This window comes from Gossypium hirsutum, chromosome D03 (assembly GCF_007990345.1).
Source record: "Gossypium hirsutum isolate 1008001.06 chromosome D03, Gossypium_hirsutum_v2.1, whole genome shotgun sequence".
Classification (NCBI taxonomy): domain Eukaryota; kingdom Viridiplantae; phylum Streptophyta; class Magnoliopsida; order Malvales; family Malvaceae; genus Gossypium; species Gossypium hirsutum.
In genome coordinates, this window is record NC_053439.1 from 43,692,015 (window position 1) to 43,708,191 (window position 16,177).

General features: G+C 30.9%; 1 protein-coding gene across 1 annotated transcript; it reads right to left on the minus strand.

Moving 5' to 3' along the window:
• Positions 1 to 1,694: 1,694 nt before the first annotated feature.
• Positions 1,695 to 3,510, minus strand: LOC107950819 (carbonyl reductase [NADPH] 1). Its single transcript, XM_016885769.2, has 4 exons — positions 3,258 to 3,510; positions 2,931 to 3,189; positions 2,647 to 2,841; positions 1,695 to 2,195 (listed from the first exon to the last, which is right to left on the minus strand). The coding sequence occupies exons 1-4, from the start codon at positions 3,350 to 3,352 to the stop codon at positions 1,800 to 1,802; spliced, it is 945 nt and encodes a 314-aa protein (XP_016741258.1). The 5' UTR covers positions 3,353 to 3,510; the 3' UTR covers positions 1,695 to 1,799.
• Positions 3,511 to 16,177: the final 12,667 nt, after the last annotated feature.

Below are 16,177 nucleotides of genomic sequence, written 5' to 3' on the forward strand. Positions count from 1 at the left end.
TTGTGGTGAGTTTGGTTCATCTCACCACTAGTTATCCAAAGGGTGTTTTTGTTTGAAAAATAATTCTATCTCCCTATTGTAGTGATGAGATTCAAAGGGAGCTTTTGTTTTAAAGATAATCTATTATACTCGATTATGTTTTATTTTTGGTTTATAAGGTAAAAAGTCACAATTATTAAAATTAAAATTAATTTATTTTAATTTAATATTTTATAATAAATAGGTACTATTATATTTCTAAACCGATGAAAAAAATTATACATTTATGAAAAAATAAATAATAAAAAAATTCATTTTTCAAAAATCTTAAAATATAAAAAGAAAATACCAAATCTATTTTTTTATCATTTACAAATTTGGAATGAGTTACCTAAGTTTGCATAATAAAGGAAAAAAATGATAAAAAATAAAGTAAATAAATAAAGAAATAAATCATATATATAATATAAAAGAAGGTATGAGAGCATATGAAAACATTAAGTTATGGGTTAGTTTTTTGAACTTTAAAATATATTTTTAGTTATATTTAAAGTAGGTCCTCTCTTTATAATTAAGTTTTAAATATTATTTTTTATTAATTTTAATTAAAATTTATTTACAACTTTTAGTGATGATGTATAATTATATTTATGAGACATTTATATATATATATTAAACCTATAATTATATTTGCTCTATTAATGACGTATTAATGCATCAATGATAATTGCATTTGCTTTATTGAAAATATAAGAAATCCTATATTAACATTATAATTACTTTTTAAAAAATGTTCTCCAAATATCATATGATAATCATGATGTATAAATGGTTCAAAATTATAACTAATACAATATATCATTATTGATTAATTATTATCGATTTTATATTTCCTAAACTGCGAACTATAATTACAATATCTTTTCAAAAAAAATATAATCATATATATATATATATTATAAAAGAAGGTATAGAAGCAAAACAGAAAATTGAGTTTTAAATACTTTCTTTCTTTCTTTTTTTAATTATATTTAAAATGAGCTTCATTTTTAAATTAAGTTTTAAATATGATCTTCTTGCCATTAACAATAATAATAATTTTTCAATAATAAACAACTTTATATGAGTAATTTTTATTTTTAGTTTCTAATATTAAGCTTTTATGAAATTACATGATAGTTTTTAAATTTTAAAAAAATAAAAAATAAAAATTTTAAAATGATTTAAAAAGCATATTTTAATATAAAGTATTTAAGGTTTTAAATTTTATAAAAGTTTACATAAATATTAAAAAAAGAGAGTAAAATATGTTAAATTAATTAAACATATATACCAATAAATATATTTTTATTGTACTTTAATTAAATAAAATTTTTATTTAAAACTTAAAATTTGAAGTTTTCTAGAAATTTTATTCATATAAAAAATTTCACCATTATTAAATATATTTTAATTTATAAACACAAAATCAATCTTTCAAATAAAAGTAAACTGCTTTTAATAATATTTGTTTGAGTAGTTTTAATATAGCAATGGTTTTTTGTTTACTTTCCTTTTCCTTCTCTAAACACGAAGCTAGTGTTGATAACAAATTTGCAACTCAAACTATAAGTATATGAGTGAATTGGGTAGGTTAGGGTTTTGTTCAGTTAAAGCTCAAATCATTCAAAAAGTAGCATTATGGGTATAAAAATACTAGAAGGTTGAAGCAAATATGGCACAATCCAGTTTCCATGAATAAAAGCAAAAGCTTTCACAAACTTTTTAAACTCAACAAATCTTCTTCAAACCCTACAATATGTAACCTTTTTTTCATTGTCTCACACTTTCAATTCCCGTCTCTCAGCAAAAAGTTTCCCTGTGACGGCCTCGTTGGGAAGCAAAGCAAGCCAGACGCCGGTATCCGCGGCATGCTCTGCCGAGACATTGCCGGACCAACTTGTCATAGCAGTTCTGACCCATCCCGGACAATAACAATTTATATATATCTTTTCACCTTCTGGTCGTTCAGAGAGTTGTTTAGCCATTAGCATACTGTAAAGATTAACAGCAAGCTTAGATACAGCGTAGTCGGTAAATTTCTGAGGCCATCCACCTGATTGCCATGTATCAGCTTCAACTTGTTGTAGAAATGTCGACACCATGTTGTCAATTAGATCCTCAGATAGAGTTTCTAAATTGCTTAGCTTTTCCCTCAAAGCTTCATCTTCAATCCTCTATCACACACACCAAAAATATGCGTATATATATAAATATTTAGTTTGCATGCCAAATAATGCTAATAGAAATGAACATGTACAAGTTGTGAGAACCTAACAGCTGATTTGCAATAGGTGATCTTCAGTCATGTATTGATAAAAGAATATGAACATTCATTTTCATATTTTACATTAAACACCTTAATTCTAGGAGTCGAAACTTTATTGGTGTGACATTTTGTTAAATTCTAATCTAAATTGTTTTAAATATGAGTAAGATTTCAAGTTTGGATGAATAACCCGATCCTTAAATAATTTGATTATCTTTTTATATAAGAAAAATTGACAATGCACAAGAAATAAAACATCTAATTAACTGAAATATGTAATATATAATCAAATAATATTGATAATAATAAAACTATTTACTTAAAAAAAAAAACAAAACAAAGAGAGATGATTTACTTACACTGCGGCGGCCGTTTAGTTTACCTAGGCGTGAGCTAACATTAACAATACGAGCCCCAGCAGCGGAAGGTCTCATCAATGGAATCATTGCTTTAATCATATTTTTGGTGCCAAAATAATTGGTCTCAATCATCTGCTTCGCGTACTCCATTGAATTTCCAGACACAAGATTGTAGTTAACACCTGCGTTATTTACCTGCCATAATACAAATACATACTTATAAACCAACATTAAAAGAAACCAATCCAAAGTGGTTGGAGTTTGGATGTTATATATGTATATACCAGAATATCAACGCCATCATATTTTTCTTTTATCCATTTAGTAAATTCAGAGATGGATTCCTCGTGCAAGATGTCGAGCTGATGGACATCCACATTGAAACCTCCTTCTTGTAACACCTTGGCTGCTTCAATGCCCACACTTGTGTCCCTTGATGTTAGTATTACAGTCAATCCATGCCCCGCTAGTTGTTTTGCAATCTCAAATCCAATCCCTCTATTTGCACCCGTTACTACAGCAATTGTTTCTTCTGACCACCACCTGTATATACATACATAAACTTACAAAGGAAACTAAATACGTTGCAAATAACCAAAGTACGTACGTACCTTTGATGATCAGAATAAGGAATGGTCCTAAGAAGGGAAATCTCTTGGAGTCTCTTTTCCCTTTTCTCACTGGCCTTTTCCTTTTTCCCTGTCATCTCCTTTGCCTCGTTGATTAACTTCAGGTATTATTCAGGAAGACATTAATTAAATAAAAGAAAAAGAAATAAGTAAATATCTATACCTATGTATGTAATAATAGATTAGAGGCACAACAACATGAAGGTTTTCCAACAGCAGATTTGAAATCCGGTATATCTCATCTTAAACTTTGTTGGAGAAGTTTAAGGTCAATTCTTGGGAGCTGCTTATTTTTAGGTCCAATCTTCCATCTTTTATGCCTTTAGAAACGCAAGATGCCGTTGCTCATTACTTGATTTCTTTTGCACCACTAATGCGTTCCTGCTTCAATATCAACCAACCAATTTTTTATTCAAAAACTACAAATACTGAATTGACGGTTGGTTTTCTTTTCTTCATAAGTTAAAGGTGTTACAATAGAATTAATTCTTGCGCGTGAGAGGGGGGTTGGGAGTTATATAGACGTCAAAAAGGTGTCTACTTACAAATTTATTAGAAAAAATCTTGTTGGATAAAAATCTATAATAAAGGGAAAAGAATATAACGTGTTTTAGACTCCCACTAATGGTAACATCACAGTACATTTTAAGGTCGACGCATTTTAATCTTGTATACTAATCTTTCAAACGTTGTGGTCGGCAATGCCTTGGTAAAAAGATCAGTCAAATTATCACTAGAACGAATTTGTTGAACTTCTGTATCACCTTTTTTCTTAAGATCATGAGTGAAGAATAATTTTTATAAAATATGTTTAATTTTATCACCTTTGATGTAACCATCCTTTAGTTGAGTTATATATATTGCATTATCTTCGTATAAGATAGTTGACATTTTTTCCTACAGAGGCAAATCACATATCTTCTGGATATGTTAGGTTAATAACCTTAACTAAATATACTCTCGGTTTGTCTCATGTAGTGCAATTATTTCAACATGATTTAAAGAGGCAAGAGTTAATGTTTGATTTGTTGAATGCCATGATATGGTTGTACCTCTATATTTAAGTAAATATCCCATTTGAGATCAACATTTATGTGAATCGAAAAAATATCCAGCATCAGCATAGCTTATTATTAGAGATCTTGAATCACTTGAGTAAAATAAACTCATACAAATGGTTCCTCCGAGATATCTAAATACATGTTTAATTTCATTCCAATGCCTACGTGTTGGAAAATTAAATTTTGCTAACAAGCTTACATTGAATGCTAGATTAGACCGTGTTGTTTGTAAGATACATCAATATCTTTATGGCGCTTAGATATGGTACTTCAGGACCAATAAACTCTTCATCATTTTCACAAGGACAAAATAAGTCTTTATTCACATATAATGATGTTACAACCATTGGGATACTCAATGAATTTGTTTTATCCAGGTAAAATGCGTTTAAGATATATTCGGTAGAAGTTGACTGATGAAATTAAATTTCATTTTTTAAATGATCCAATATGTATGTCGAGACAAAATGTTGTTTTTTTTCAAGAGCTTTCATCTCAAATTCTCTTTCATCTCAAATTCTTTCTTTAAACAATATATTGTATTTTGAAACTCTTTAACTATTCAAAATAATATTTAAATCGTCAATATAAACAACAATTATTACAAAATTTAATCCATACTTTTTTATAAAAACAAATAAACAATTTGGATAATTTTTATAACTTTCTTTCAAAAAATACTCACCAAGACGATTGTAATACAGAAGCCTAGAATGTTTTAATCTATATAATGATTTATTTAATCTGATCAAGAGAGTGAATTCAATTATACTTGAATTGCGTTTTTTCAATTTGATCAATCTTTTCTATTTCACATTCTTCAATAAATTTAGGTTCAAAATCTTCATTTTCTTTTGCTATTTAATAGCAATATTATAAGCAAAAATGTTGTTAACAACTATATTTTTTCGATTCCATTTTTTTCCTGAAGTAACATAGCTTATCAAGACCTCTTCATTATCATTTATTTTCAGTTACCTAAACCTCTTATGGGGTTTTTTTTTTATTAGTTATGTTATCAACCTCTTCTTGGGCACTTGCCTCTACATTATGATAGACTTGTCCATGGATTGAACCACCCGGCCCAGCCCAAAGGCTTGCTCGAAAAGTGGGAGGATTTTGGTAAAAATATAGGCCCGAAAAATGGGCTTGGGCAAAAAATAAGTCTCGTTTAGAAAATAGGCTGAGCCTCGAGTAAGGCTTTTTTGACCCAAGTTTGGCCCGACCCGAATATGCAAAAAAAATGTTTTTTAAACTGTTTTCTTGCCTCTTTTTTTATTTATTTATGTTTTGTTGCTATTTTCTTGTTGTTTTTTTCACTATTTTGCTACCATTTCACTATAATGTTGCTACAAATTTGTTGTTATTGTTTAGATATTATATAACTCTTGTTTTATTGTTAATTTTGTTACTATTTTAGAGGCATTTGCTTGTTAAGTTCATCAATCTTAGTATTATTTAAGTATACATATTTTTTTTAAATTTATTTTCAATTTTTTGGGAAAAATTTATTTTAATGTTTTTAGTATTTTTGATGTATTATATTTTTTAAAAATTATATTAAAAAATAATATAAAATTTAATACGGGTGGGTCGGGTTTGGGTTTTAACATTTTTATCCGAGCTGGGCTTGGGCAAAATCTTAGGCCCATTTTTCGGGTCAGGCCAGCCCCAGCAAACAGTCCTAAAATTTTGGTTGGGCTCGGCCCGGTCTAGCCCACGGACACCTCTACATTATGATCATATTGAATGTTTGCTCCTCTCTTTTTACGAGAATTTTTATCTTTGGAACCGATTGGTCTTCCATGCTTCAGGTGTGAATTACTTTCTTTGGCATTCATAGTTTGTCCTACTAGGACATCAATTCATATTGAAGTATTTTCAGCTAGTACAAGAGATTTTGCAACTCTCTTTAGGTCAATAAATGCATCTGACTGTTGATTAACAATGTTTTGCAAATATATTATCCTTTGAACTTTATGTTCATTTTGACTAGCACAAGAATCTAATTGAGATAATGATAACTCATTCCATGTAATTTTTTTACCAGTTGTTTTTTTTCTCCCCCTAATGTTGGAAATTTTGTTTCATTAAAGTGACAATCAACAAATCAAGCAATAAATAAATTTTCAGTTAATGGTTCGAGATAATTATAGAAGGAGATTCATAACCAACATATATTCTCAACCTCTTTTGGGGCCTCTTCTTTGTGCGTTGTAGTGGAGTAATTGAAATATATACCGCATATTTAAAAATTTTAAGATGGAAAATATTTGGCTCCTAACCAAAAACCAGTTGTAATGAAGAGTATTTATTATAACGTTGCGTTGTAGTGTTGTTGCATGCAAAATAGCATATCCCCATATTGTAATAGAGAGTTTTGTTCTTATAAAGGTTAACCTACCTATTAATTGGAGGCATTTGATAAAAAATTTAGAAAAATAATTTTGTGTATGAATATGAGCTACAGGATATTCAAATTTTTTCCCAATTGACATACAATAATCATTGAAAGCTTAAACCCACCAGCATTATCAAGATGGATAATTTAGATTGCATAATCTAGAAATTGTGCTCTTAATTGAATTATTTGAGCAAATAGTCTTGCAACGTAGGTTGTGAGTTGATAATAAACATACATGTGACCACCTAGTATATGTATTTATTAAAACCATAAAATATCTAAATGTTCCACATGGTGTATGAATAGGTCCAAATATACCATCTTGAAATCATTCCAGAAATGCGAGAAATTCAATCCCAACTTTAGTTGGTACTGGTCTAATAATCAATTATCCTTGAGAATATGCAACATATGAGAATTTCTTGAATTTAATAATCTTCTGGTTCTTTAATGATTTTCCAATTGAATTCTTAATTATTCTTCGCATCACAATATATTCGAGATGGCCTAGCAAATTATGCCAAATAATAGAAGTATATGGTTCTACAAAATTTTGGTTTGTAGTAACATTGTCTCAGTTGCACTAATATGTGTATAGTTTAAACCTGATGAAATAGAAAATAGTCTTTCCAAAAGACATTTCTTTCCACATTTAGCAATCGTGATATATAAGTACTTAATAGTTTTCTTATTCATAGTCTCAATATGATATCCATTAAGACGAATATCTTTAAAACTCAATATATATCTTTGAGACTTAGTGTAAAATAAAGTATCATCAATGAAAATTTGTATCCTTTTAGGTAATAATATAATAGTTCTTCCGGAGCATTCGATAAGTTTTGAACTACCCGATATGTTATTGACATGGGCATCACTTATTGTTAAATGAGAAAAAAAAAATTATCTTCCAATATAGTATGTGTTGTGTTAGTACCTACAAGACACGTGTCTTCATCGATATTAGGTCTAACAAAGTTATAGTGAATATCTATGTTCTTCATTAAAACAAAAAAAAATGAAAATAATCATAGAAAAAATATATAAAACTAAGAAGGAAAAATAAAAGTATACTTAAAATATAAAAACAACAACATAACTTTAAGATAATATCAAATTTTCTAATTTTTGTCATTATGCTTCTCAAAGAAATCTGCCACACCCAAATGGGTTAGATCATTCATGTATAAGGGAATAAGAGTTTCTAAGATTGCTCTAAGTGAATCTTGGTCTAACAAAACTAAGATCTGTTAAATGAAAAGTATCAACAAAGTTAAGAAAAATATTTTGTCTATGATTATCAAAGGGCATACCTTCTTTTTTTTTATCATATTGAGATAAAACTTTACTAAAGTCTCCAGCAAGTAGCCAATGAAGATTACGAAGAGAAGCAACAAGTTTACGATAATTCCAAAGAAGTTTTCTTTCATTTGAGCAATGGTTAGCATCAATGGTTGAAGTTAACCAATTGAGGTTGTTGAAATGTAACTTGATAGAGGCATGGATCTCTTGCTCCATATTACATACATAGTTGATGGTGACGTTGCAAGTGACCCATGGCATCCATATGCCTTTTTTTGTATCCAATAATTTTAGTGTCTTTCTAAGAATCAAAGGTGTTAGGGATCAACCAAATTAAGCAACAAGTAACAAAAATAGCGGAATAAATTGAGAAATTGAACACACAAATTTAACGAGGAAAAATCCCTCCAAAGAGGATAAAAAACCATTGCAAAGATAATTTTACAATAATGGCAAAAGAACAACGAGTACAAAAGAAGGAGATAAAACTAAACCCCAAAAACCCAAAAATAAAGAACCCTCAAAACGTAAACACAAAATTCTCTAAATGTGTTATGAGTTCTAATCTCTAATGGGTGTATTTTCTAAGGTTATAAAAGAGCCTATTTATAGGCTAAATTCATATGTCAAATAATAATAAAATAATCTAAACTAATCACTATTTGATTGAAACAAATAAACAGAGTTTAACTAGAAGATTATTTCTCAAATTTGACTGAAATAGAAGTCATACTTAACAAATCTCCACCTTGAATCATATTTCTACAATGCCATCTTTGCCAAAGCTCGCCACGAGCCTATTTTGAACTATGCATGGAATTAACTTACTCGAATCTGTGCTTAGAAAATAGAAGACTTCTAACCTTCGACTTGTAAACTACCAAATCAAAACTAACCCGAGTCTAATTTTCACGAACACAGTGCCCTAACTTTTCAAAACTTGCATCCAAAGAGAACCTCTCTTCAAAGAAATGGTCATACATTTTTCCCTCCTATGACCAAGTTGCCTCTGCTCCAAATGAGTTGACTTTGACTCTGTAACAAACGAGGGACGTTCGATTTCAGTAGTCACTATAAAACCTTCCGGAATATAAAGGATACCAGTTCTTTTACCTTTTAACAAAATGAGAGCTCCACGAGATACTTTAATGCCGCTCGACTCGATGTTGATTATGCATCCTTTCAAGTCTAAAATACTCAAGGAGATGGGATTCTTTCGTAAATCAGGTACATACCTAACATCTGAGAGTGTCCTAATCGTCCCATTGTGTATCCTAATTTTAACAGTACCAATACCAATTACCTTACTAGATGAATCATTTCCCATGCGCACAACTCCACCTTCAACCGAACTATATATAGAGAACCATTCTCTATTGAGACACATGTAGAAAGAACATCCCGAATCTAGGATCCACTCGGACGTAAGTTTGGAGTTATTGCTCGTTGACACTAACAAGAAATCATCATCGCTTTTATCGACCAAATTAGCACCATTTACATCTTCCTCGTTACTCTTAGCAACTCTTTTATTTCGCAGTTTATAACAATCTGCTTTGACGTGACCTAAATTTTTACAATAGCGACACATTTTGTCTCGTTTCTTTGATGTTATCAAAAAGGAAGTTTTCCTATCTGCCTTGCTATCCAAATGAAGCTCATTGTCGAGTTTGTCTCTCTTCAACAAATGACCCTTCACATCTTCAAACGAGAGTTTGTCTCTGCCATAAATCAGGGTCTCCCTAAAAGACTTATATGAATGGGGTAAAGAGCACAATAATAGCATAGCTTAATCTTCATCATCAATATGAACCTCAACGTTCTTTAAATCATTTAAAAGAGTAATGAATTGACTGATGTGATCTCTAAGAAGCTCACATTCGTTCATGCGAAACGTAAATAGACGTTGTTTCAACACAAAACGGATAGCTAGAGACTTAGTTGCATAAAGAGTTTCTAACATTTTCCACAAGGCAAATGAGGTCTTCTCCATCAATACCTCCTGCAATACCGTATTCCTGAGGCACAACTGGATTGCAGACAAAACCTTTTCATCAAGCTCTTCCCATTCTGTTTTATTGATTCTTAGGCTTTTTCCCGGTAACAACCTTTTTCAAACCGGATTGAATTAGAATTTCCATCATCCGAACTTGCCACAGATTGAAATTTGTCTCACCATTAATTTCAAACCTTTTTGCTGCCATATCTGAATGGGCTGATTTATGAAAATTGAACTAGCTCTAATACCACTTGTTAGAGATTGACCCGATTAAGCAAGGAACAAGTAAAAATAGCAGAAGAAATTTAGAAATTGAACACACAAATTTAGTATAGAAAAACTCCTCTAAAGAGGATAAGAAACCACGGGCAAATATAATTTTACTATAATGGCAAAAGAAACGAAGAGTAAAAAAAATGGAGATAAAAACTAAACCCCGAAAACAAAGAACCCTCAAAACGTAAACACAAAATTCTCTAAATGTGTTATGAGTTCTAATATCTAATGGGTGTATTTTCTAAGGTTGTAAAAGAGTCTATTTATAGGCTAAATTCATATGTCAAATAATAAAAAAATAATCTAAACTAATCACTGTTTGATTGAAACAAATAAACAGAGTTTAACTAGAAGATTATTTCTCAAATTTGACTGAAATAGGAGTCATACTTAACAGAAGGGAAGACAATTAACAATATGAGGAACCTTACTAGCTCAAACATTAATCTCAATGATAATTAAGACATCTAGATGGTGGATTCTCACTAGATCGTGAATCGTGGCAATAATACTTGGGTGCTTAGCACCTCTACAATTCCAAAAAAGCACTGACATTGGAGTAGTTCAAGGGTTAACAATCACATGCTCAAACTGATGGGGTTTGGAGTTTGGAACTCTTTCAACATTGGGTAGAGTTCCATTGTATACAGTAGATTCTTTGTTTCGTGGAAGAAGATAAAACCTAGGATACTCTTTATTCTGTTACGACCACCTCCACTATTAATTTGAAAATATGGGGTTGATTGTCCAAAAATGTATCTCCATTTAGTACATGTCTAGAAAGAAAACTCAAATGTGGAATTGCCATTGAGAGCCTTGCAAGTTTTGCATTGGAAATATTAAGATAAGAGCGGTAAGATCAATCTCGTTATACGTATTTTTAGCAACCACCTCCAAGTTTAGTGTATTTTGTTGGAACATTTTCAAATATTTATAGTATCCCAATAACTATAAATGAATGAGTGTAATTAATCAAAAGATAAATCTTTTGGTCATTGGTCAAAAGTTATATCATTTGATTTTTTAAAAAAGAATTATAATTATTCAAAAAATATTATTTGAATAGTTACAAAATTAAATGAATAATAATTATTATTTATTTATTCATAAAGACACCTATTGAAAGATGCCTCTATGAAGAGACAAGAAAATTCCTATAAATAGGAAAGAGTTTTCATTTGGAAATATATCAACAAATTCTAGTACTCTTTCTTTCCTTCCTTCATTTTCTAATATTATTAGATTATTCTATAAAGTATTACTGCAGAAATCCTTTGTAGAAATTGAGTTTTTTGTTATACATTGCTTAGTGCATAGTAGACTATTCTCGTCAGTGCAAAACGCAAATAGTCATTGGCTTCATTGTATCCTCGAGGTTAATTTGCATGGAACTCATTTGCACACCGAAGGTAGGTGGGGGCGAATATAACCTTAAAGAGAGTGGCTTGATACACGTCTTGGAGCCTGTCCTATTTCTTCTTTTTCTGTTCGAGTTTCAATCGTGTGTTCGAGATTTACCTTACCGGAGTTTTGTACTAACAATTTTAAGGTTATATTACATGATGACTACCACAACACATGAAAGTGGAACTCTAAAGGAGTTGGCTTCCAACTTTGTTAAACTTGATCAGTTTGATGGTGGCAATTTTCGACGATGGCAGAAAAAGATGCACTTCTTATTATCAACTTTGAAGATTGCTTATGTTTTGGATACTCCAAGACCTGAAGAGAATGAAAACGAATCTGTTGCTGCAACCCGAGAAAGACAAAAATGGGACAATGCTGACTACATGTGCATGGGCCATATATTGAATGGTTTATCTGATGGTTTGTTCGACACCTACCAAAACGAGGTCACTGCTAAAGAATTATGGGACCAATTGGAGGCAAGATACATGATCGAAGATGTTACAAGTAAGAAATTTCTTGTCAGTCGTTTTAATAATTATCAAATGGTTGATGGTCGTTCTGTTATGGAACAATTTTGTGATATTAAAAAGATGCTGAATCAATTTAAGCAATATGATATGAAAATAGATGAAATGCTTGTGGTATCCTCCATAATAGACAAACTTCCTCCATCTTGGAAAGACTTTAAAAGAAGTCTAAAACATAAGAAAGGAAATATCTCTTGAGGCTTTGGCAAATCATCTTCGTATTGAAGAAGAGTATAGAAAACAAGATCAGAACCTAAATTCTGAAAATGCCAAAGTACATGTTACGGAGGAAGTACAGACTACTAAACCATTAAAGAGAAAGTTCAAACAGAGTGATAGAGCACCTAAGTTTAAAAAGAAACAAAAGGGCTCATGCTATCATTGTGGAAAGCCGGGACATTTCAAGAATGAATGTCGATTTTTAAAGAAGAAATCATCTTCTCAGGCTGATAATAACGAAAAGTTCATTGCAATGATATCTGAAATTTATATGGCACGAGATGATAATACATGGTGGATTGATACAGGAGCAACCAAACATGTGTGCAAAGACAAAAGCATGTTTACAAAGTTCACACAATGTGAAAATGACAATGTCTTGTACATGAGAAATTCTTCCACTGCAGCAATTAAAGGCAAAGGGTCTGTTGAAATACAATTCACTTCTGGAAATGTTTTAACCTTAAATGATGTATATTATGTACCAGAATTTAGGAAGAACTTAGTGTCTGGAAGTCTGTTGAATAAGTTTGGTTTCAAACTTGTTTTTGAGGTAGATAAGTTTATTTTGTCTAAGGGAGGAATTTTTGTGGGGAAAAGGGTATATGTATGAGAGCATGTTTAAACTCAATATTATTAATAAGAATAAAAATACTATTTCTGCTTATATGGTTGAATCTTTTTGTTTGTGGCATTATAGATTAGGTCATTTGAATTATAGAAAATTGAATGACATGTATAAATTAGATTTAATTCCTGTTTTTAATAATAATATTGAAAAATGCAATACCTGTATGTTGACTAAAATTACAAGAAATCCTTTCCCTAAGGTTAAAAGGAAAACAAAATTGCTTGATTTGATACATAGTGATTTATGTGACTTGCATAATACTCCTACATTAGGTGAAAAGAAATATTTTGTTACTTTTATTGATGATTGTTCTAGATATTGTTATGTATATTTATTGCATTCAAAAGATGAAGCGCTTGATAAATTTAAAGTTTATAAATCTGAAGTTGAACTTCAGTGTGAATCATTTATCAAGTACTTAAGATCGGATAGAGATGGAGAATACTATAATCCAAATTATTTTGAACTCACTGGAATTGTCCATCAAGTTTCAGCCCCTTACACACCACAACAAAATGGTGTAGCTGAAAGAAAAAATAGAGTCTTGACTGAAATGGTAAATTCAATGTTATCATATTCAAGTCTTGGACAAGGTTTTTGGGGAGAAGCTGTTCTAACAGCTTGTCATATATTGAATAGAGTTCCTAATAAGGAAACTAAAATAACCCCCTATGAACAATGGAAGACAAAGAAACCAAACCTTAATTATTTGAAGGTTTGGGGTTGTATAGCTATTGTAAAAGTTCCAACACCTAAACGTAAAAAGTTAGGTGAAAGAGGAATTGAATGCATATTTATAGGTTATGCACATAATAGCAAGGCATATAGGTTCATGGTAATTGAACCAAATGATTCAATTTCAATTAATACTGTTATTGAATCAAGAGATGATATTTTTGATGAAAATAGATTTAATTCTATATCAAGACAATTACAACCACAACAATTGATTCATTCTTCAAATGAGAATGAGATTCCATTGAAACAAATTGATAATAATGATGAATCTTGTCAAGAATTAAAAAGTAAGAGGATTAAAAAGGTCAAAGATTTTGGACCAGATTTCATTATGTTTCTTGTACAAGGAAAAGATGAAAGTATATGCAATAAGATACCTTATTGTTATAATACCGAATTTGATCCTATTACATTTGAAGAAGCAGTGAAATCTCAAGACTCTGCTTTTTGGAAAAAAGCAATAAATGATGAGATGGATTCAATAATGGGAAATCAAACTTGGATCTTAGTTGATCTTCCACCAGGTTCCAAACCAATAGGTTGTAAATGGATCTTCAAAAAGAAAATGAAGGTCGATGGAACCATTGATAAATTTAAAGCAAGGTTGGTAGCAAAAGGTTTTACATAAAGACAAGGTATTGATTACTTTGATACCTATGCTCCAGTAGCAAGAATTGCTACAATTAGACTATTAATATCACTTACCTCTATATATAATTTGGTTGTTCACCAAATGGATGTTAAAACTGCATTTTTAAATGGTGAATTTGAAGAGGAAGTGTACATGGAGCAACCGGAAGGATTTGTTGTTCCAGGACAAGAGCATAAGGTATGTAAGCTTGTTAAATCTTTATACGGGCTTAAACAAGCACCAAAACAATGGCACCAAAAGTTTGACAAGGTTGTTTTAGCTAATGGCTATAAAATAAATGAATCCGATAAGTGCATATATAGCAAATTTGATAATGGAAAGGGTGTCATAATTTGCTTATATGTAGATGACATGCTCATTTTTGGCACGAATTTGGAACAAATAGAAAACACAAAGAAATTCTTGTCAAACAACTTTGCTATGAAGGATATGAGTGTAGCAGATGTTATTCTTGGGATTAAAATAACTCGAGATGAAAGCACTATAGCTTTATCACAATCACATTACATTGAAAATGTGCTTAAAAAGTTTGATCTTTTCAACTGTATACCAGTATCTACACCCATGGATCCTCAATTAAAATTAGTATATAATGCTGGTAGGAAAATTGATCAATTGAAATATGCAAGTCTAATTGGTTGTCTTATGTATATAATGATTTGTACAAGACCAGATATTGCATATGCTATTGGAAAATTGAGTAGGTACACAAGTAATCCAAGTAGTTTGCATTGGCAAGCTTTGAATAGAGTACTTAGGTACTTAAAGAAAACTATTAACTATGGATTGTGTTATAATGGATATCCTCCAGTTTTAGAAGGGTATTCAGATGCTAGTTGGATTACAAGTTTGGAAGATCATGCATCTACTAGTGGATGGATCTTTATTCTTGGTGGAGGAGTCATTTCTCGGGGTTCCAAGAAACAAACATGTATTACTGATTCCACCATGGCAGCAGAATTTATTACATTAGTCGCTGCATCTAAAGAAGCAGAATGGTTAAGAAATTTGCTTTATGATGTACCTTTATGGCCTAAGCCAATTTCACCTATTTCTATCCGTTATGATAGTGAGGCTACTCTAGCGAAGGCATATAGCCAAGTATATAATGAAAGTCTAGACACATTGGATTAAGACATAGTTATGTCCGACAATTAATCTCTGATGGAGTGATCACTATTAATTATGTGAGGTCAAGTGAAAATTTGGCAGATCCTTTGACAAAAAGTCTTGCCAGAGATGCAGTAAAAAGGACCTCAAAAGGGATGAGACTCAAGCCTATTAATTAGAGTCACCCATGATGGAAACTCGACTCAACGCTTGGTATAACGTCAAGTCTTGAGTTCAATGAGACAAAGTACATCATTAGTATGTGACTGTTAGTACTATAAATAAATTCATCCTAAGATTAAAGTGCTAGGTACCCGTAATGATAAGGGAATGATGAGTAATATACTCTTAATGGACCCATAACATAAATATCTTAGAGTGTTATAATTACGGGAACACTTTTGATGGGATCTACCTATGTGAGTGGATGTGTGACCGCTTCTAGGAGCTTAAAGGCTTGGCTCTGACAGCACTCATGAAAAGAGGACATAGACACATGGCCATAATAGTGTCCCTAAATACTATGCATTGACTGATGTTGAAATCATTGTGTGAGATGTGTTCAGTTAATCA